The sequence below is a fragment of the Cydia strobilella genome, chromosome 4, assembly GCF_947568885.1.
Source record: "Cydia strobilella chromosome 4, ilCydStro3.1, whole genome shotgun sequence".
Taxonomy (NCBI): Eukaryota; Metazoa; Arthropoda; class Insecta; order Lepidoptera; family Tortricidae; genus Cydia; species Cydia strobilella.
In genome coordinates, this window is record NC_086044.1 from 1,398,555 (window position 1) to 1,417,117 (window position 18,563).

Below are 18,563 nucleotides of genomic sequence, written 5' to 3' on the forward strand. Positions count from 1 at the left end.
CTAAGTTTTCTTTTGAAGATTAAAGCAATGAATACAATTCCACTTTTTAATGTTAAGTCAGGAACACAGCTTCGCTCAAAAACCCGAGTTGTCGATGTTGGGGTGAAGACCGCCAGGCTAAAGTGGGACTGGGCTGGACATATCTACTGCATGCATGATGACAGATGGGCCGAAATAGCCACTAGACTGCATCCCAAGAGTAGTCGTGACAGAGTCAGACCGAGAAAGAGATGGCGGGACGACTTGGATGCCAGTGGGATTGGCAGGATCTTGCTCAGCAGAGGGAGAAATGGAAAAGGAGGAGGCCTTTGGGGACATACACATACTTAAATATTTGTGGTCGTATCCTACGTCCTATATCGGATTGCATGATGTGAAACCGCTCTAAGTCTGCGCCAAGTCCCAAGTTAAGGGCATGCCGGAGGGCCTACATTTCATGAGTTAGGGCTCCAGAAGATGTACACCTGTAAAATAAGTGCTGATTTGACCCAGCATCAATATTTAATTAGAATTTTGCGTTTTCCAGGAGAATCGTGCAGGTCCTCTTTGCGACCGATGTCTGACGGGCTTCTACAATGCTGTTCCCGATGGCCCTTGTTTGCCGTGTGAATGTGATCCTGATGGCTCTGATGGTAAGGACAGTGATCTTTCGTATTTCTATGAGAAATTACAAAATTAAGTCAAGGATAGAAAGGACGGCGAGGGAATCATTTTATAATATTTTCAAATGCATGGAACGTAACACCAAAAAAATGTGCGAAATCGTGAAGCTTCGTTCTGGTTCGTTAGCTAGCACAACTTTCTATTTATATACACTTAGGGCACCGGACTAATCCTAATAAGGCCTAGTTTTCCCTCTGGGTTGGCAGGTCAGATGGCATCATGGCAGTCGCTTTCGTAAGAACTAGTGCCTACGTCAATTCTTAGGATTAGTTGTCAAGCGGACCCCAGGCTCCAGGCCGTGGCAAAAATGCCGGGATAACCCGAGGAATAAGAAGATATACTCTTAGGACATAACTATACTAATAGTATACTGCATATCTGCATGACCACATTGACCACGCATCAGCTGTGTCAGGCGTTGAACGCATACAATTGCTTACCGTAGGTATTCTCCTGCACTAAATTCTAAATTTCCATAGATACTGCTGTTATGCGTGGTGTCGCAGACCTGTTGTTATCTACATCCAACAGTAATAACTCTAACCGTGATGTTGATGAATGTTCCAGGCTCCTGCACCTACAGCAAGCACCAAAAAACCTGCAACTGCTTCCTCGGTTTCACCGGCCCGCTATGCGACGCGTGCGCCGACGAAAACGCAGTGTTCCCTTATTGCTTGGTCACGGAGCTCACCACGGACGTTCCTGAGTGCAAGTGTGATGTCCGTGGAGTAGTGAATCCTGAAAGGGTGTGCGAAGATATCTGTGAATGCAAGGTGAGATAAAGTAACAACAACGTTAACTCTATAGGAGACATTGTAACAAGGGCAGTACCAGTATCTCTTACGCGACGCAAGCGCAGAAAACGCTGTATTCCCTTACTGCTTGGTCACAGAGCTCACCACGGACGTTACTGAGTGCAAGTGTGATGTCCGTGGAATAGTGAATCCTGATAGGGTGTGCGAAGATATTTGTGAATGCAAGGTGAGATAAATAAGCTAGGAAATGAATGCTCAAAGAAAGTTATAGAGGGAAATGCTTGGAACACAATTTTTGACTTCGTAGCTTTGTTTGGACTAGATAGGAGGTGAACATATAAAAAGTCCCCGCCCGTAACCCGGGAGAGGGGCGTTTGAAGGTTCGATTTTTCGGTTTTTCGAGTATATCTCGGAAACTGCGTCTGAGCGACATGGCCACTTATACAAAATGAAAAGTAATTTAATTTGTTACGTTTTATTCAGTCAAGTTTTTCGATATCTCGTATAGTTCGTGTAGTGGTTGAGATATCCGCTCTTGAAGGTTTTTTTTTAATTAGTAAATATTGTCGGTTTTCAGGAGAACGTGGTAGGAGAGCGGTGCGACGCTTGCGCGCCGGGTCATTTCGGATTGCGAGCGGATGTGCCCGAGGGATGTCGCCCGTGCTACTGTGCTCACGTCACTGACTCCTGCGTCGAGGATCCGCAGCCCGGTGACAATGTAAGTACACCTCCGTAGTGTACAACCTCAGTGTCGAGCGACCAGCGGCGCGTTCAACGCGGCGTGCAGCGAATAGACATGGAGAAAAGCGTTACATTTTGATATCAGTGATTGACGATCCCGTTCCAAAAAAGTCACAGTGAAAAGTAATCGTGACTTTGTCACGCCTGTTACCCGTGTTGCATGATATTTGTGGTTGCGCCTCAGGCGTCATCCGATGTTCGCCACTTCCGAACACTCCCGACTGAGCCCGATTAGAGCCGAGTTCCAGTCACAGCGTCAGGTATTTTTTTTTTTTTTTTTTATAAACTGATCGGCGATTGGCCCTAGTCACACCTGATGGAAAGTGAAGACAGGGCCTAAGATGGAGCTCACCGGTTCAGTAACAGCCTATTCAGGTAGCGTCACGCTCCGCGTTTGTCGTGATTTGAGTAACAGAGACTGCGCTAGGAACAGTAGGAACGTATGTGATTTTGTAACGTCTAGAAGCGTCGATCATTCAAATGATTTGAGCAGCGTGCATTAAGGCCGCTTGCCATTTGCATTTGTTTAATATGGACGCCCACTGGACGCAGCCGTTCAAGCGTCCACTCAGTCTGTAGACTTATGAGGCATGGAGACTGTATAAAGGAGCCAAATCTCTATGTATGAAAAGTGTCCATCAAAAAACAATAATTAGGCGGCGCCACCATACACCGAAATACTACCAAAAACAACCTACGTAATTTGGTCGGGTTATTTGTTGCCTTATATGGTTCATGTTATACTCATGTCCCAGAGCCTAACTAGCGCCACCGGAGAGATTAGGAACTATTATTTAAAGCTTAACGCGTTCACTTTTACAACAATTCTGCCATAAGAGATTGCGATCCTTTCTATACCATCCATATTATGAGGTAAAGGATATTTAGTCGTCTACTTAGTTAAGGATAATAAACATCACTTTAACCACTACACAGACGCATCCATCCCATACATTAAAATGCGACCGCCTAAATCGCAAATCGTTACTAGATGGCGTCACTAAAAATGCGCTGTTTCGTATCATTCGAGACGAGATGGCGCTAAGTATCACTTTCTAATCATAATAATCACGACATATATACGTGTTCATTGAAAGCACTTGAAAGTTATCTAGACATGTTTTAACCGACTTCAAATTGACTTTTTTTTAAACAACTTTGGGAACAACTTTGGGTGTTTTTTAAGTAGTCACACTACTATATATAAATTTAAAACTGTAATAGATGTCATATATTAAAGAAAAAGTGACGAAGCCCTCCAGTGGTGAAGGCCGGATTCGAACCGGCGTCTTTAGCTATCGCGGCTAACGCCATGAACCCCTAGGCCACCCCGCCACGGCGGTACCCGTCACAATTTCTCAACTATATGCCATCTTAGTAAGAATAGGCGTCTTTGACCAGCTCTAAGGGCAAGCAGTGTGTGCATGCAGTGCTTGACTTTATTTACATAAAATAATTGGTTGAGTTGAACGTCGAAATTGCAATCGTACCTTAAGCATTTACTCTATTGTTTACAGATGGTATTTCCGCTGGGTGAAGCGTGGTACGTGAGCGACGCAGAAGCGAACGAAACGATAGATCCGTCTGTGGAGAACGGGAAACCTTTTCTTATTAGTTCTTATGAGGTGCGTACCTAAGGGCCGGTATAGTAAGAATTTTCTCAAATGATTTTAACGTCTAAGACCCTAGAGCACGAGGCACTCGCTCGGACCAAAGAGGATATAATAGGATAGAGCGGTACTGTCATAGTAAATTTTGTAACAAAGTCAAAGTCAAAGTCAAAATATTCTTTATTCAAGCCCTATGCCTAGCAACAAGCACTTTTAAATTGTAAAGTTTTAAATATTACATAACAAGAATTTCACAAAACGATCGTCAAACACCAAAATTGTATAAAAAATACTAATCTAGAAACTTTCTAGAATAAAAATCTAAATGTCAAAAAACACGGATTACCTAATTATTATTTTTTTTGGATTTGTGATAAGTATGTATTTATCAACCGGACAACTAAAATATTAAACAGGAACTTTAATGTCATATTTTTTACTAGTTTTACATCTATCGCATTAATATAGTTTCTTATTAAAAAAATATTTATTCAATAAATGTCAATATACAAAAAAAAACAATTCCATAACAACTTAAGGCTAAACTTAAGCCTAGTCAAAGAGTCCCCCCCGAGTTGTCCCTAGCGCAAAAGTGCCCATCACACTAGCCGCGTTACCACGTTTAATTGCGATGGACAACCTTTGCACCAGGTACGAACCCGCGTGGGCGTTAGATACCAGATTCAATGAATACCTAATATATTAGGTATTCATTGAATTATCAATTTCATCATTATTAACATAATAATAAATAATAAATTATTTTCAATCACAATCCCACGGTGTTTCATCATTCATGTGAATGGTGGTATATATGGTGGTGGTGGCTAATATGGTGTTTCATGAATGGTTCTATATTTCAGGTAGAACTCTGGGATTCCTTCTACTGGTTGACGACAGTGTTTAAAGGTGAACAACTATCATCATACGGGGCTGAGATCCGGGCTAAGCTTTTCTTCGGCGTAGTGCGAGGTGACACCGGTGGGAACCCCACTGCTGGGCCTGATGCTATACTTATTGGTGCTGGTAAGTACCCTACTGCTGCACCAGATGCTTCTTTGATTAGATGATTACATAGGTAACCGGCGGAAACCCTATTGCTGCGATAAATGCTATATAACGAAACCCCTACTAGTGCGATATATGCTAAACTAATTGCTACTGGGTCTGCGTCTGGGACAGTATTTAACGGAACTGAAATCCGGGCTGCGTTGTTCTTCGGCGTGGTGCGAGGTGACACCGATGGGAATCCCACTACTGAGCCTGATGCTTTACTTACTGGTGCTGGTAAGTACCCTACTGTTGCAATATGCTTCTTTGATTGGATAGGTAACCCGCGGAAACCCTATTGCTTCGATAGAAAACCCTACTAGTGTGATATATGCTATACTAATTGCTACTGGGTCTGCGTCTGGGACTTTTTTCTGACGACAGTATTCAACGGAACTAAAATCTCTATTTGTTGGTACTGGTTTCCCCTAAAACCTATAACGGCGATAGATGCTATACTTACACAAGTTTGGTACAGTCGCCATCAGATATATCGGAGTGGCCGAAGTGCTCAAAAATATCTGAACACGCACTTAACGCCTTGACAATAGAGGCGTGTTCAGATATTTGTGAGCACCTCGGCCGCTCCGATATATCTGATGGCGACTGTACATCTTCGGAAACCCTTCTACTGCGAAAGATGTACTTTAGCAAGTATTGGACATCGAGAGAAACCCTACTACTGCAATAGATGCTACATTTATAGCTGCTGGTGTCTGACACTAGCGGAAACTATACAATTGCGAGTACTGATACTGATGCGGTACTTGTTGCCGCTGGTTACACAATGCGACACCAGGAAACCCTTACTACTGCGATAGACGCTATACTCATTGTTGCTGGTGTGAAAACCCTACTACTGCGACAGATGCTACACTCATTGTTCAAGTAATGGGATTAACTATCAATACATTTCAGATAGTTACTCTATGCCCTTAAAGTTTTCTATTAAATAAGTAAATTCAGACCAAGCTAACTCGGCAGCGATATTGATAGCACTGTGCAAGTGTTATTTAGAAGTTTTACATTTAAAATACCACTTGCACAGACAGTCTGTGCTATCAAAATCGCTGCCGAGTTACCTTGGTCTGACTCTTAGGTTTCGCAATGTTGTTCCAATTATTAAATATGACCATCTTCATCACCTTACGTCATTCTGTATCATGGCCCCGTATTCACCCGGACATTAAATAGATAGATAATATTTATTTGTAATTGTAAATTACATGTAAGTTTTTCTTAATTCCAGATGGAACAAAGCTGTACTTCCGTAACAGAACCCACGAGACCCCAGGAGAGCTGGTGCTGAATCTGCCACTGTCTGAAGGCTACTGGTTCACCAGCGAAGGACCGGTGTCGAGAACGCAGCTCATGGACGTGCTGAGTGATCTTAAGGCGATCATGATTAGGGCGCATTTTCATATGGATCAGGATGAGGTATGTAAGACCGAGGGTATGTATTTATAAAAATCGACTTTTTATAAATTATTATTTACTTAAGTCCCCGGTAAGCTTGGCCGAATTTCATTTTCCCATACAAACGGAGTTTCGTTCTAATTATAAAACTACGTGTTGGATTGTAATGAAACTTTGTACATACAATAACATGAGGTATATCTAGGTCTGTAATTAGTTTATATAGCTCCAGTTTATAAAACAAACGAAATAGAGCAAAAACAAGTTTTGAATGAAAAACTTAACTTCGTTGTATTTTTTTACTATATGCCTTATCCTATTGTAAGTACAAAGTTTCAGAGCAAACTAGCTACTCGTTTTAAAATGAGGCGTAACTACGTTTGTATGGCGAACCGAGCTTGCCGGGGACCCTTAAACGAAATTATAAACTGAACTACATGGGTTTAGTCACTTTTTCTTTGGTAAGTATTTTATCCGGTGGCCGAAGCCGGAATCGGCCCTGTAAGAATCAAGTTGCGCACGTATAACGAACTTGTTCCGTATTGTATAAGTGACGAAAAGCTAATCGATCTTAAACTATCGTGAGACATATTTCAAAATATTTAGATCAGTACGGTTTGACTCACTATTATTTTTAGTCGCTTTTGGCGTCATGTTTCGGATTCTTCTGGAATCCTTCCTCAGGCGCTCGTGTCCGCGACGGTTGTACGTCGTGCACTGCCCGCGCCGCCCGCCTCGTCGCTCGTTGCGCGCGCGCTGATGGGGCGGGGGCGGGGGCGGGGGGCGCGGGGCAGTCCGCAGATGGAGTCGTCAAGTGAAGGTCTGGTAGGGCGGCTTTATCGAACGAAGTCAAGCACACTGCACTCACTATGTCCCCGCGATCATCACAACCCAGTGTTGTAAATATTTTGACGGAAAGCTATTATGTATAACCTTGCTGGTTCTTCATTTTATAGTTAATGAAACGTTCTTCATTCCCAGGTCCGTCTAGAGTCAGTAAAGATCCTAGGCGCAGCCGCCGGCGTGCGCGAGGCGTGCGCGTGCCCGGGCGGCTACGCGGGCGCGCGCTGCACGGCCTGCGCGTGGACGCACGTGCGCGTCGCCCGCGCCAGGGACTCGCTGCCGGCCTTCGAGTGCGTTCCGTGCGCGTGCAACGGCCATGCGGGCTGCGATGATGGTACGTTAACAACGTTATTGCATAAAAAGGTCATCCACGTTCTTGGAACGTTTTCACATTGTTCGATACGATATCGGAGACGATCACAAAAATGTAAAATTCTAAAAAGTGCCTCTATATTTATATTTCATTATTTATACACGGTGTTACTTGAGCCAATGAAAACCTGAGACACCCCAACAGATTTTTTTTAAACTCATTTTGAGTATTTATTTTTTAATCCGATAAATATTTAATAAAAAAATTCGTTGTTTAGTTCTCTTAACAGTTCCATTCGACTGGTAATTCTACACAAGATGCTTCGTCGTTTTAGTGACATCAAACAATTGCTAGTTACCATCGTAAACACTGTTAACTGACCATTTGCATACCTTACTGCAACGAGATAAGGTTTACCAATGACCAGTGTTGCTCATTGACAAATAACGTGTCAAATGCTAGATTGATGTTGTTGCATTACAAACTTGTAGACTCAGCATGTAAAAATAATAATAAAAAATAAAAAAATACCCCCATTAAAATATAGTGCAATCGATTCTCCTATCGATTCTGAATAAACTGTTTTTAGGTTTTCAATGGGTCATGAAATACCGTGTATATGATGAAATGTTTATTAATCAAAAGAGGATCTTAAATCAAGAAAGGACTAGTTAGGGCCCTGTCTTTCAGTTGCTTTTCCCCAAGGATCATCTCTGACATCCTATCATCATCATATACTTAAGAGTAAGTCTCTTGTCGGTGGAGCAATTTCTATGTTTCGCGGTCCTCTGCCTTCTCTTTGACAGCCTGATACGACACGACGTTGAGTTTTTCCTTTATTTGATGCATGTACGCTCTCCTTGGTCCTCCCCTCTTCCTCTTTGCTTCAACTTTCCCTTCTATGATGTTTTTGATAAATTCGTCGTGTCGTATCAGGTGCCCAAGCATCTTTCCTCTACCGGACATCCTATATCGGATCGGATCGTACAATGTGAAAACGCTTCAAGAGTGTTGTTGTTAGTACTTAGTACCTTAGACCATACATAGGTAATATGTCGTATTTGCGTACAAAGATGTCTGCCGAATTTTCCGGGGAAGTGAAGAAATAACACATGCAAAAGATAATTCACACGTGCAAAAAGGATCTGTGTCGAAACACGTTATCTGTGATCTGAGTTAGAAACCTAATATTAATCTTCGTTTTTTACAGTAGAGGGCGCCTGCGGGCCTTGCAAGCACAACACGACAGGTGCACATTGCGAACGCTGCTTACCAGGACACTACGGAAACCCTGTGCAAGTACGTGGGTACATAAACTACAAGACTTAATTTATTTTACTGTCATTACTATTGTTACTTACCACTTGTGCACTAAGAAGCTACTGTTGACTTTTAACCAACTTAAAATTGAAGGACGTTCTCAATTCGTCGTGATCTTTTTTAGGGTTCCGTACCCAAAGGGTAAAAACGGGACCCTATTACTAAGACTCCGCTGTCCGTCTGTCCGTCTGTCTGTCTGTCACCAGGCTGTATATCATGAACCGTGATAGCTAGACAGTTGAAATTTTCACAGATGATGTATTTCTGTTGCCGCTATAACAACAATTACTAAAAAGTACGGAACCCTCGGTGGGTAAGTCCGACTCGCACTTGGCCGGTTTTTGTAATTTCTCGAAGTCAACTGGACCGTTTCGGTAAATATTTTTTTTGCTTTATCCCATTATCATCTCGTCAGAATCTGATCAATCTCCTGAATCTAGGGCTCTCCAAATATTTTAGACACACCTATAGTGATTTGGATATTTTTTACAGTAATTCGTGCATTATCTCTCGGAAAGCGACATTAACTGCATTTAGTGGAAATCCTTATTAAGACTTACTATTGTTTTGTCAAGAATGTGAAGTCGGTTTTGTTAAGTAATACAGAAAACATGTTATAATTTCAATTGATTTCAGGGTGCCTGCAAACCCTGCGCTTGCCCACTTTACCTGCCGTCCAACAACTTCAGTCCAAACTGCGCGTTAGCTTCAGCCGAGGGCGATGAGTTCGTCTGTACCCAGTGCCCAGACGGGTATACTGGAGATCATTGCGAACAGTAAGTGAATACCTCGAGATTCTTAATTGACTTGATTCTGTACCTGCCGTCCAACAACTTCAGTCCAAACTGCGCGTTAGCTTCCGCCGAGGGCAACGAGTTTCTCTGTATCCAGTGTCTGGACGCTTATACTGGAAATCACTGCGAAGAGTAACTGGATTTAAATTTCAACGAGGAAGAGATTACACTGGGGATAATTGCGGGCGAGCGCGAAGATAGTCTTCACATTGGATGCGGATTCGCACGCCGCTCCGGTGTGCGAGCGGGACATCGCTATATACGCGGACAGCGCTGTCATGCTCATACACCGGAGCAACTTCCGAATTTGCATTACTGTGACAACCGCGGAAGCGTCTCCGTTTCATTTTGGGCAAAAATGCTTTAGCATGTCCGTTTTTTTGCCGCATCAATTTGAAATTTTCAACTTGGCGCAGGTTTATAAGGCCTACAGCTCACAAAGCCACTAGTTTTTTTCCCCTATGCTTGCTCTCTACACCTGACTTCTAACAATTTCAACTGTTATATTCGTTTCTAGGATTTAAAAACAGAGTTTAAGTGAGAATTTGTCCTTAGTTGCGACTTCGGCTACTGGGGCTCCCCAACGACTCCAGGAGGCTCGTGTCGGCCTTGCGACTGCGGCGGAGCGCCCTGCGACCGCGACACGGGACTGTGCGGGACCTGCCCTCCTCGCACGGAAGGGGCGCGCTGTGATCAGTGTCAGGTATGTCTCCTCCCTCACTCACTCACTCACTCACTCAGTGTCACTGCCGCAAGATCATTTAAACCGCATCCGAACGGGAGCAGGACGATGTAACCAGAACACAGAACCAGAACCTTCAGAGATGGGGAATCTCGCCGACACCGGCCTGTGACTGTGGGGAGCAAACTCAAACAATCCCTCACATCATAGGAAAATGTCCTAGAGATTTGCCGGAAGCATGCAGGACTTGTTAGCACTTCACACTGGAAGCAAGGGATTGGCTACTCAATTTAGATATTAAATAAATGTTAGCTTTCTGTGTACCTATAAAAATTGAAAATTAAATTTTTATTTAGAAAAAAGACACACGGCAAAATAATCTTATCAGCATTCGAATCGGGCCGTTTGTAAGCGCTTACCGATAAACAAGTAATATGAGCAAAGTTATTGCAAATCATCCACTGTGGCCTATTTTTCACTGTATACTTGTATAGATAAAAAAAATTCTACTGCGCTCGTTCACTTACCTGTACTAACAATGGCATTCTGTTAAACAAAAGCCATTATTTCTTTTTTTTGCGCGCGTGACCATTGTGCCTGAGCGCGTGGCCATTGTGTGTGAGCCTCAGGCACAAAGGCCACGCGCTTTCACAAAATAAATAAAGGCTTTTGTTTAACAGACTGCTATTGTTAGTACAGGTAAGTGAACGAGCTCAGTAGAGAAAATTTTATCTATACCACAGAATAACTAATAGTTGTCTATCACAGAATAACTAATAGTACTCTATACCTCACTCTTACCATAGAGTAACTTATACTAGAGCGTTACTGTCATAGTAAATTTTGTAACCCCAGTAAATTCACTACCATCTCTCGACACACTTTAAAACTAAAAATAAATATTTATAAAAATACGATAAAATGTATTTAAATATGGATAAATGATTTTTTTATTTGCATTAATTATTTTTATATGATTTTGACCCATGTTCTTTCACTGGTATGCGTTAAAAGTATAAATAACAAACGAAACAGTCAACGCCCTCTATACGAGTGTAGGCCAAAACTAGTGGCGCCATCTGCTCGAGAATCAAATTTTCGTGATTTTCGAGGCACGTTTTTTCCTTAGACTGTATCCATCTATTACGGAGTTATATCTATCTTTGCTCTTACCTATGTCTATGATGAAGTATGTTTAACAGGAAGGCTACTGGTTCGGGGCTGACGGCTGGTCGGGCGCGGGCTGCGTGCCGTGCGACTGCGGCGCCGGCGCGCTCTCTGTGGCATGCGACGCTAGAACCGGCCAGTGCGCGTGTAAACAAGGCTTTACTGGCCGGAGATGTGACACGTGCGGCGTAGGACATGGCGGTGAGTGCGTTTAGTTTGCAACAAGAATTGTATTGTATAATAGTTCGGGCGATTTTCCGCGACTCGACGACTGGCGCCTATTTTGCGTGACATGGGGGGGGTGGGCTAGTCCTGCCAGCCCAGCTCCTCGAGGAAACCTATTAACCATTTGATGTTGAGTAGGACCTCGGGGAGGTCTCTCGGGGTTCCGAGATGTTTTGCCCTGTATGGGGTCACTCCGCTGCACTCCAGCACCACGTGAGAGGCTGTTTCTTCTGTCTCCATGCATCCTCTGCATAGGGGACTGTCATAGACACCTGTTATAAAAAGATGTTTGTTAAATGGTCCATGACCTGTTATGACACTGGTTACCATACTCAGTCGGGTCTTTCCTAATTGAAGGAGCATCCTTGTGAGCTTTCCGTTAATGCCAGGCATGGCTTGTTTGGCCTGTCTGCATCCAGTCTGGTTTAGCCTGTGTTCTGTGTGTTGCAACAAGAAGTGGATAGATATATTAGTGTAGCGGTTGGTCTTTGTAGTATGCGACGCTAAAACTGGCCAGTGCGCGTGTAAACAACGCTTTACTGGGCGGAGATGTGACACATGCGGCGTGGGACATGGCGGTGAGTGCGTTTAGCTTGCAACAAGAAGTGGATAGATAGATAGTGTAGCGGTTGGTCTTTGTAGTATGCGACGCTAAAACCGGCCAGTGCGCGTGTAAACAAGGCTTTACTGGGCGGAGATGTGACACATGCGGCGTGGGACATGGCGGTGAGTGCGTTTAGCTTGCAACAAGAAGTGGATAGATAGATAGTGTAGCGGTTGGTCTTTGTAGTATGCGACGCTAAAACCGGCCAGTGCGCGTGTAAACAAGGCTTTACTGGGCGGAGATGTGACACATGCGGCGTGGGACATGGCGGTGAGTGCGTTTAGCTTGCAACAAGAAGTGGATAGATAGATAGTGTAGCGGTTGGTCTTTGTAGTATGCGACGCTAAAACCGGCCAGTGCGCGTGTAAACAAGGCTTTACTGGGCGGAGATGTGACACATGCGGCGTGGGACATGGCGGTGAGTGCGTTTAGCTTGCAACAAGAAGTGGATAGATAGATAGTGTAGCGGTTGGTCTTTGTAGTATGCGACGCTAAAACCGGCCAGTGCGCGTGTAAACAAGGCTTTACTGGGCGGAGATGTGACACATGCGGCGTGGGACATGGCGGTGAGTGCGTTTAGCTTGCAACAAGAAGTGGATAGATAGATAGTGTAGCGGTTGGTCTTTGTAGTATGCGACGCTAAAACCGGCCGCGTATTTACAAAGGCTATACTGATATGGTTCAGATGCGAACTGAACTAGATTAGCTTTTGTTTGGACAAAACTTAACAAAACCCTAATCTATTATAGTATAGAAATTTACTGAAATCGTATAGACTTTATTAACTAAATTCATACGGATATTGTTACTACAAATGCTAGTCTGTTGCGATCTAAAATTTGAATCATATTTTAGTAACGACTCCGATTGTATTAAATAAATTACCGTTCATGCAAATGACTTAACAATGCCTAAGATTTTTTTTACTTTTAGAATTATTTCAGTCGATAGGTACGAGTACTCCCTTTAGTACCGTTTGGTAACCAAAATTTCGTAACCAGCTACAGAATGGGAATGAAGATTCCCAGTTAAGGTGGTTCGACTTTCATACAAAATTCAATCTGCTTTAATTAAGGCACTACACACTATTACTACACAAATATTTGCTCATTTATCTACTTTCGAATATTCGTTTGCGCTAAATTAATAGAAAAACTTTGTTTCATACAGAAATCATACATAAAACAACGTATTTTTTTCATCAATTTTACGTATGTGTGTGTCACAAATGTCGTGTACAAATACGTTGCGTGCGGCGTTGCCACTCTATGACGTTGGCGACGTTGCCTGGCCGACCTGGCAGGATTTGCAGTGCCGTCGTGTTTAGTGCATTTTTATTTGACAGTGTTGACACTGACACATAGGGTCATGTTTATTGTGGACATCAATTTGTTTGTATAAATTGAAAATGATAGCAACGTCTAAATCAAGTTACAAAAATCATCGGTGTTCTGGTCCGCGAAAATCCAGAAAAATTCAGACTCAATTGAAGCGGAATTCATGATGGTGAAGTTTCGTAAGGTAGGTACAGTTTCATTCCTTCATTGTACATTGTAATTTTCTCGTGCCAATCTTTTTAGAAAATAATTCTCACTTCTTCCGTAATGGTAGATATAAGCAGTGAACAATACCTATATAATGTAATTATTACTGTTTTGGTTGCCGAATAGTCAATGTGTCACTAACTCTAGGTTTTTTAGGTATTGTGCAAAATGAAGAGGCATTCTTGGAAATAAAATGTTTTCCTTCATTAGCCAGAAAAAATCAGGACATCCTCACTGCAATAAAGTAAAATAAAACATTTCCTGGGGATGAAAATTATGGAATTTTGTCTATTAGAATCCATATTGTTGCATCATCTTTCTTCCTATAACATTAGAGACTTTGTGCTATCATGATATTATTTTTCTTTCAGGTACAGGGACAACTACGGATAACAAATATGAATTTTTTTTATTTCATTTGTTGTGTGAATCCATCTACACCAACAAGACATCCACTGCTGGACATAGGCCTCCCCAGGGATCTCCACAACGACTGGTCTTGCAAGACCGGCCAAAATATCCAGAAATAAATAATATAAATAAACATGATAAATATCCCGTTTTCTATAATAGTTATAATTAGAAGGCCATGCAATGTTGTTACTCACTGTACCTACTTGAATCCAAAAAATAAAATAAAAAAAAGTTTTAATTTTTACTACTTTATTATTAGTACATTACGATACAAGTGCAAAAAGTAGGAAATTGGCAACGAGTGGCGATAAATTGAAACACGACCGAAGGAAGTGTTTTAATCGACACGAGTTGCGAATTACCTTTTCGCACGTGTATTGTACAACGTTTTACAGTACATAATTGGCCCTTTACATTTTCGACATATGCACGTATTGTACTAATTACCGCACTAGGGCGGTAACGTATATTTAGCACCATATGTACTAAAAAGTATTTTACAGTACATATGGTGCAACTTTCTCGCCCTAGTGCGTAAAGAGCACTTTTCATGCATATGTCGAAAGTTTAAAGGGCCATATGTACTGTAAAACGTTGTACGATACACGTGCGAATAGGTAATTCGCAACTCGTGTCGATTTAAAACACTCTCTGCGGTCGTGTTTTAATCTGTCGCCACTCGTTTCGAATTTTCTCTTTTCCGCACTTGTATCGTAAATAACTATTTCAAACTGCAAGGGTACGATGATAGATCTCAATTCAATATAATTTTGCAACATTTGGCATTATTAGGTTATAAATTGTATGGAGATGAAATCTATCATCGTATCCTTCCAGTTTGAAAAATACTATAGAGGCTGGGCAGTAAGGGATTGCTTTACTTGTAGAACTATATTTAGCCCTTTAAAAAAAAACTGATACCTAACACTTACAAACCTGGACTTCCTTGGGCTAGTGCTACTAAGAATCGTCAGTATTCTCCATCCTTTCTGAGTTGGAAGAACCCAAAAAGGTGAGATTTGTGAAAGTCAGGTTTTCAATATGTGGCGTTTTCAACCAAACGGGTACCTACTTATTGTTGTCATATTTCCATAAAGCTTCAAAATGAAATCAACCTAATCGACAACCGACAATGTGGTACCTTTTAGTTCAAAACGTCACATATTTTTAAAAAACGTTATAAACTAATTTATTAATAATACTGAATATCTGGGAGAAAAAGAAAACATAAGTAAAAACTCAAAAATGCTCGTTTTCCCAGATATAAGACCTAGCTAGATCGAACCCCTTACAGCAAATTTCATCGAAATCGTTAGAGCCGTTTCCGATATCACTGAAATATATTTCGGTTATATCGGAATCGGACAAGAATTCGAAGAATAAAAGGTATAAGAAACATAAGATAACACAAAAGGACAAAAAAAGTACCCCTGTCGTACCAGTCTCGAACCTGAATCCTCTTGCATGTATTTCCACGAACATACCGTAACGCCATTGCAGCATACTTACACTGCATGAAATTGTCTACTACAAGCATCACGGAAACACTGTTTGCATGTGTGAGTAATAGTAGGAAATAGCATGACAGAAACACTCTGTCGACTTTAAAAGTGTTTTTTGCACTAATGAAGTATTCAATGTTTATTATAATAGTTCAATATTTATGTAAAGAGTGCGCTAAACATACTTTTAAGTATACAGATACCAACACTATTCCACAAAAAAATAAAACCTGAAAATTTGCGAAAGTGACGCCATCTAGCGGGGTTTAAGCTTTGGGTAACCTAGTCGAACCACCTTAATTACAAGCCGGTTACGTATTGGGCCAGCGTGTTACCGCTTGGTAACTAAATTTGGTAACTAGCTACAAAACAGGAATTTAAAATTCCTTGTATGTAGCCAGTTACGAATTGGGCCAGAGTGGAATTGTTTGGTAAATAAGTTTTGTAACTGGCTACAAAATGGGAATCCAAAATTACATTAAATCAATAGGTAGGTAGGTTAGGTTCGTTAGGTAGCTTCAAATGCCCGAAGGGCAAACCGCCCAGAAATAGGAGCCCCGCGAAGCGGGGCTCCGTCTAGTTACGTTGTCAAGTAAATATTTTTTAAAGAAACAGTCCGACGAACTCCAGCTAACTAGACGGAGCCCCGCTTCGCGGGGCTCCTATTTCTGGGCGGTTTGCCCTTCGGGCATTTAAAGCTACCTAACGAACCTAACCTACCTACTGAATTAGTGTAATTTTGGATTCCCATCATGTAGACAGTTGACAAAACATTTGCCAACCGTTGCTAGGAATAATCCATTTCAGTAAATAAGTATTATAAAAATTTTGATATCATATTCAAACGATACTGACGTTACTAAACTCGACTAGGTTTTGTCGTGAATAATATTTGAAAATATGTAAGCAAAAAGCTAATCCATTTGAGTGACTACTTTTTACCGAAATGGTATAGATATTGTTAACTAATATGCATAAACGAAAGCTCCCCGATTATAATCTGAGGCGTGACTGAAATAGTTTAGCTTTTGTAAATACGCAAACCGGCCAGTGCGCGTGTAAACAAGGCTTTACTGGGCGGAGATGTGACACATGCGGCGTGGGACATGGCGGTGAGTGCGTTTAGCTTGCAACAAGAAGTGGATAGATAGATAGTGTAGCGGTTGGTCTTTGTAGTATGCGACGCTAAAACCGGCCAGTGCGCGTGTAAACAAGGCTTTACTGGGCGGAGATGTGACACGTGCGGCGTGGGACATGGCGGTGAGTGCGTTTAGCTTCATGTTTAGCTTACAACAAGAAGTGGATAGATATAGGTGGTCAAGCAAATCTTGTCAGTAAATAGGAACCAAAAAAAACTATACTCATCCTTTTCTTTTGGGTGCTATTACTAGTGTAAGACAAAGATAGTATGATTCTCTCTGTCTATGTTTGAAATGAGACAGTCCTTTGACAAACTATAGATAGTGTATCGGTTGGTTGACGCCGACTTTGTAGTATGCGACGCTAAAACTGGCCAGTGCACGTGCAGCTATAGCTATTCTGCTCCAGCACGCAACCTGGAAGTGAGTGGCATGTATAGGTAGAATGTGGCATGTTGCATTCTTTGTGGCTCGGACCAGTCATGACGTCATGACGCATGCGTTGGTAATTTATGTGCGAAATGCGTTTCGGGAGAACAAAAAGCGATGACAGACCCTAAGGACCTTATATCAGATTCTGTCAAATAACTACATAAAGGGGTGCGAAACTCCTCGCTTCGGGCAAACTCGGCTCCTTTCGGCTCAGCATTGCTCCGAGCAATTATTAAGGTTGGGACAACTTGACGTCCCTTTGCATGCACGCCCACAGATAAAATAATGACTTGAATTTTGACATAAATAGCCGAAAGGGATAGTGCCATAGAAAGGGACAGCATGATTCGACCCTGAACCGCTGTCAAACTTCGGTTTTGTAGGAAGTTTCCTTTCTGTACGATAGTACTATTATTTATTCTGTGGTATTATGGTCCATAGCTCTACATCTAATACCATATTTCGTGAAAGGATGGAGCGATTCAGGTCCATTATATTTATTTATTTATTTATTTTATTTTATTTTATTTATTAGCAAATCAAAATTATTATAATGTTTCATGTCATATCATACTCCATCTAATAACAAAGAAAGATATCTCCACACAGTTAATGTAATCTTTTCGACAACAGATCTAACCGCGGGCTGCCCCGCCTGCCGGTGCGGCACGGCCTCGCTCTCCAACTCTTGCGCCGCCGACACCGGCGTGTGCGCATGCGCGCCGGGCGCGGCGCCGCCATACTGCGATAGCTGTCAAGACGAACATTATGGCTTGGAGAACAGCGGGTGCAAAGGTAAGTGGACTAAGACTATAGAAATGAGGTTAAAGACAAAAGAAACAACACACACAACAACAAACAACAAGAAACAACAAGAAACGTCTGCAACCGATAGATAGCACAAAGCTTAAAAATTAATGCAAAATGGATTAAGTTTGTATAATAGTGTTGTGTTACTGCCGGTAAGTAAGGTTGCCAGAGCTCAACGAGGGAGAGGAGTGTTAGGGTCGGCAACGCGCGTGTAATATCTCCGGTGTTGCAGGCGTCCATAGGCTACGGTAACTGCTTACCATCAGGCGGGCCGTATGCTTGATTGCCACCGACGTGGTATAAAAAAATACACGTATCCTAAGTGTTCACCCCACTTTAAATGCGGATACGATGCGAGTGTGTTTACAGAAACTCATCTCATATTAAAATTCATTATTCCATAACCTAAGTGCATACTACGCTTACCTGTCATAAGTGATGGCTACAATCACCTTACAATCATTCTGAATTCAACCCTAATTCAATAATATAAAGACTACTTTCCATCGTCTAAAGTTATGCATACAAACCTGTCAATT

At 42.0% G+C, this 18,563-nt stretch overlaps 1 protein-coding gene across 1 annotated transcript in view; it reads left to right on the top strand.

Annotated features, from left to right (window-relative positions):
• LOC134740894 (laminin subunit alpha-2) overlaps window positions 1-18,563 on the top strand; it is a 313,744-nt gene that overhangs the window by 130,152 nt on the left and 165,029 nt on the right. Inside the window, exons 8-20 of the mRNA XM_063673547.1 lie at window positions 527-632; window positions 1,231-1,436; window positions 1,996-2,128; window positions 2,395-2,414; window positions 3,677-3,784; window positions 4,633-4,795; window positions 6,069-6,256; window positions 7,217-7,412; window positions 8,602-8,690; window positions 9,348-9,487; window positions 10,061-10,208; window positions 11,390-11,555; window positions 17,848-18,009. Of these exons, the coding sequence (XP_063529617.1) occupies window positions 527-632; window positions 1,231-1,436; window positions 1,996-2,128; window positions 2,395-2,414; window positions 3,677-3,784; window positions 4,633-4,795; window positions 6,069-6,256; window positions 7,217-7,412; window positions 8,602-8,690; window positions 9,348-9,487; window positions 10,061-10,208; window positions 11,390-11,555; window positions 17,848-18,009 (1,825 nt within the window). The remainder of the gene's footprint in view (window positions 1-526; window positions 633-1,230; window positions 1,437-1,995; window positions 2,129-2,394; window positions 2,415-3,676; window positions 3,785-4,632; window positions 4,796-6,068; window positions 6,257-7,216; window positions 7,413-8,601; window positions 8,691-9,347; window positions 9,488-10,060; window positions 10,209-11,389; window positions 11,556-17,847; window positions 18,010-18,563) is intronic.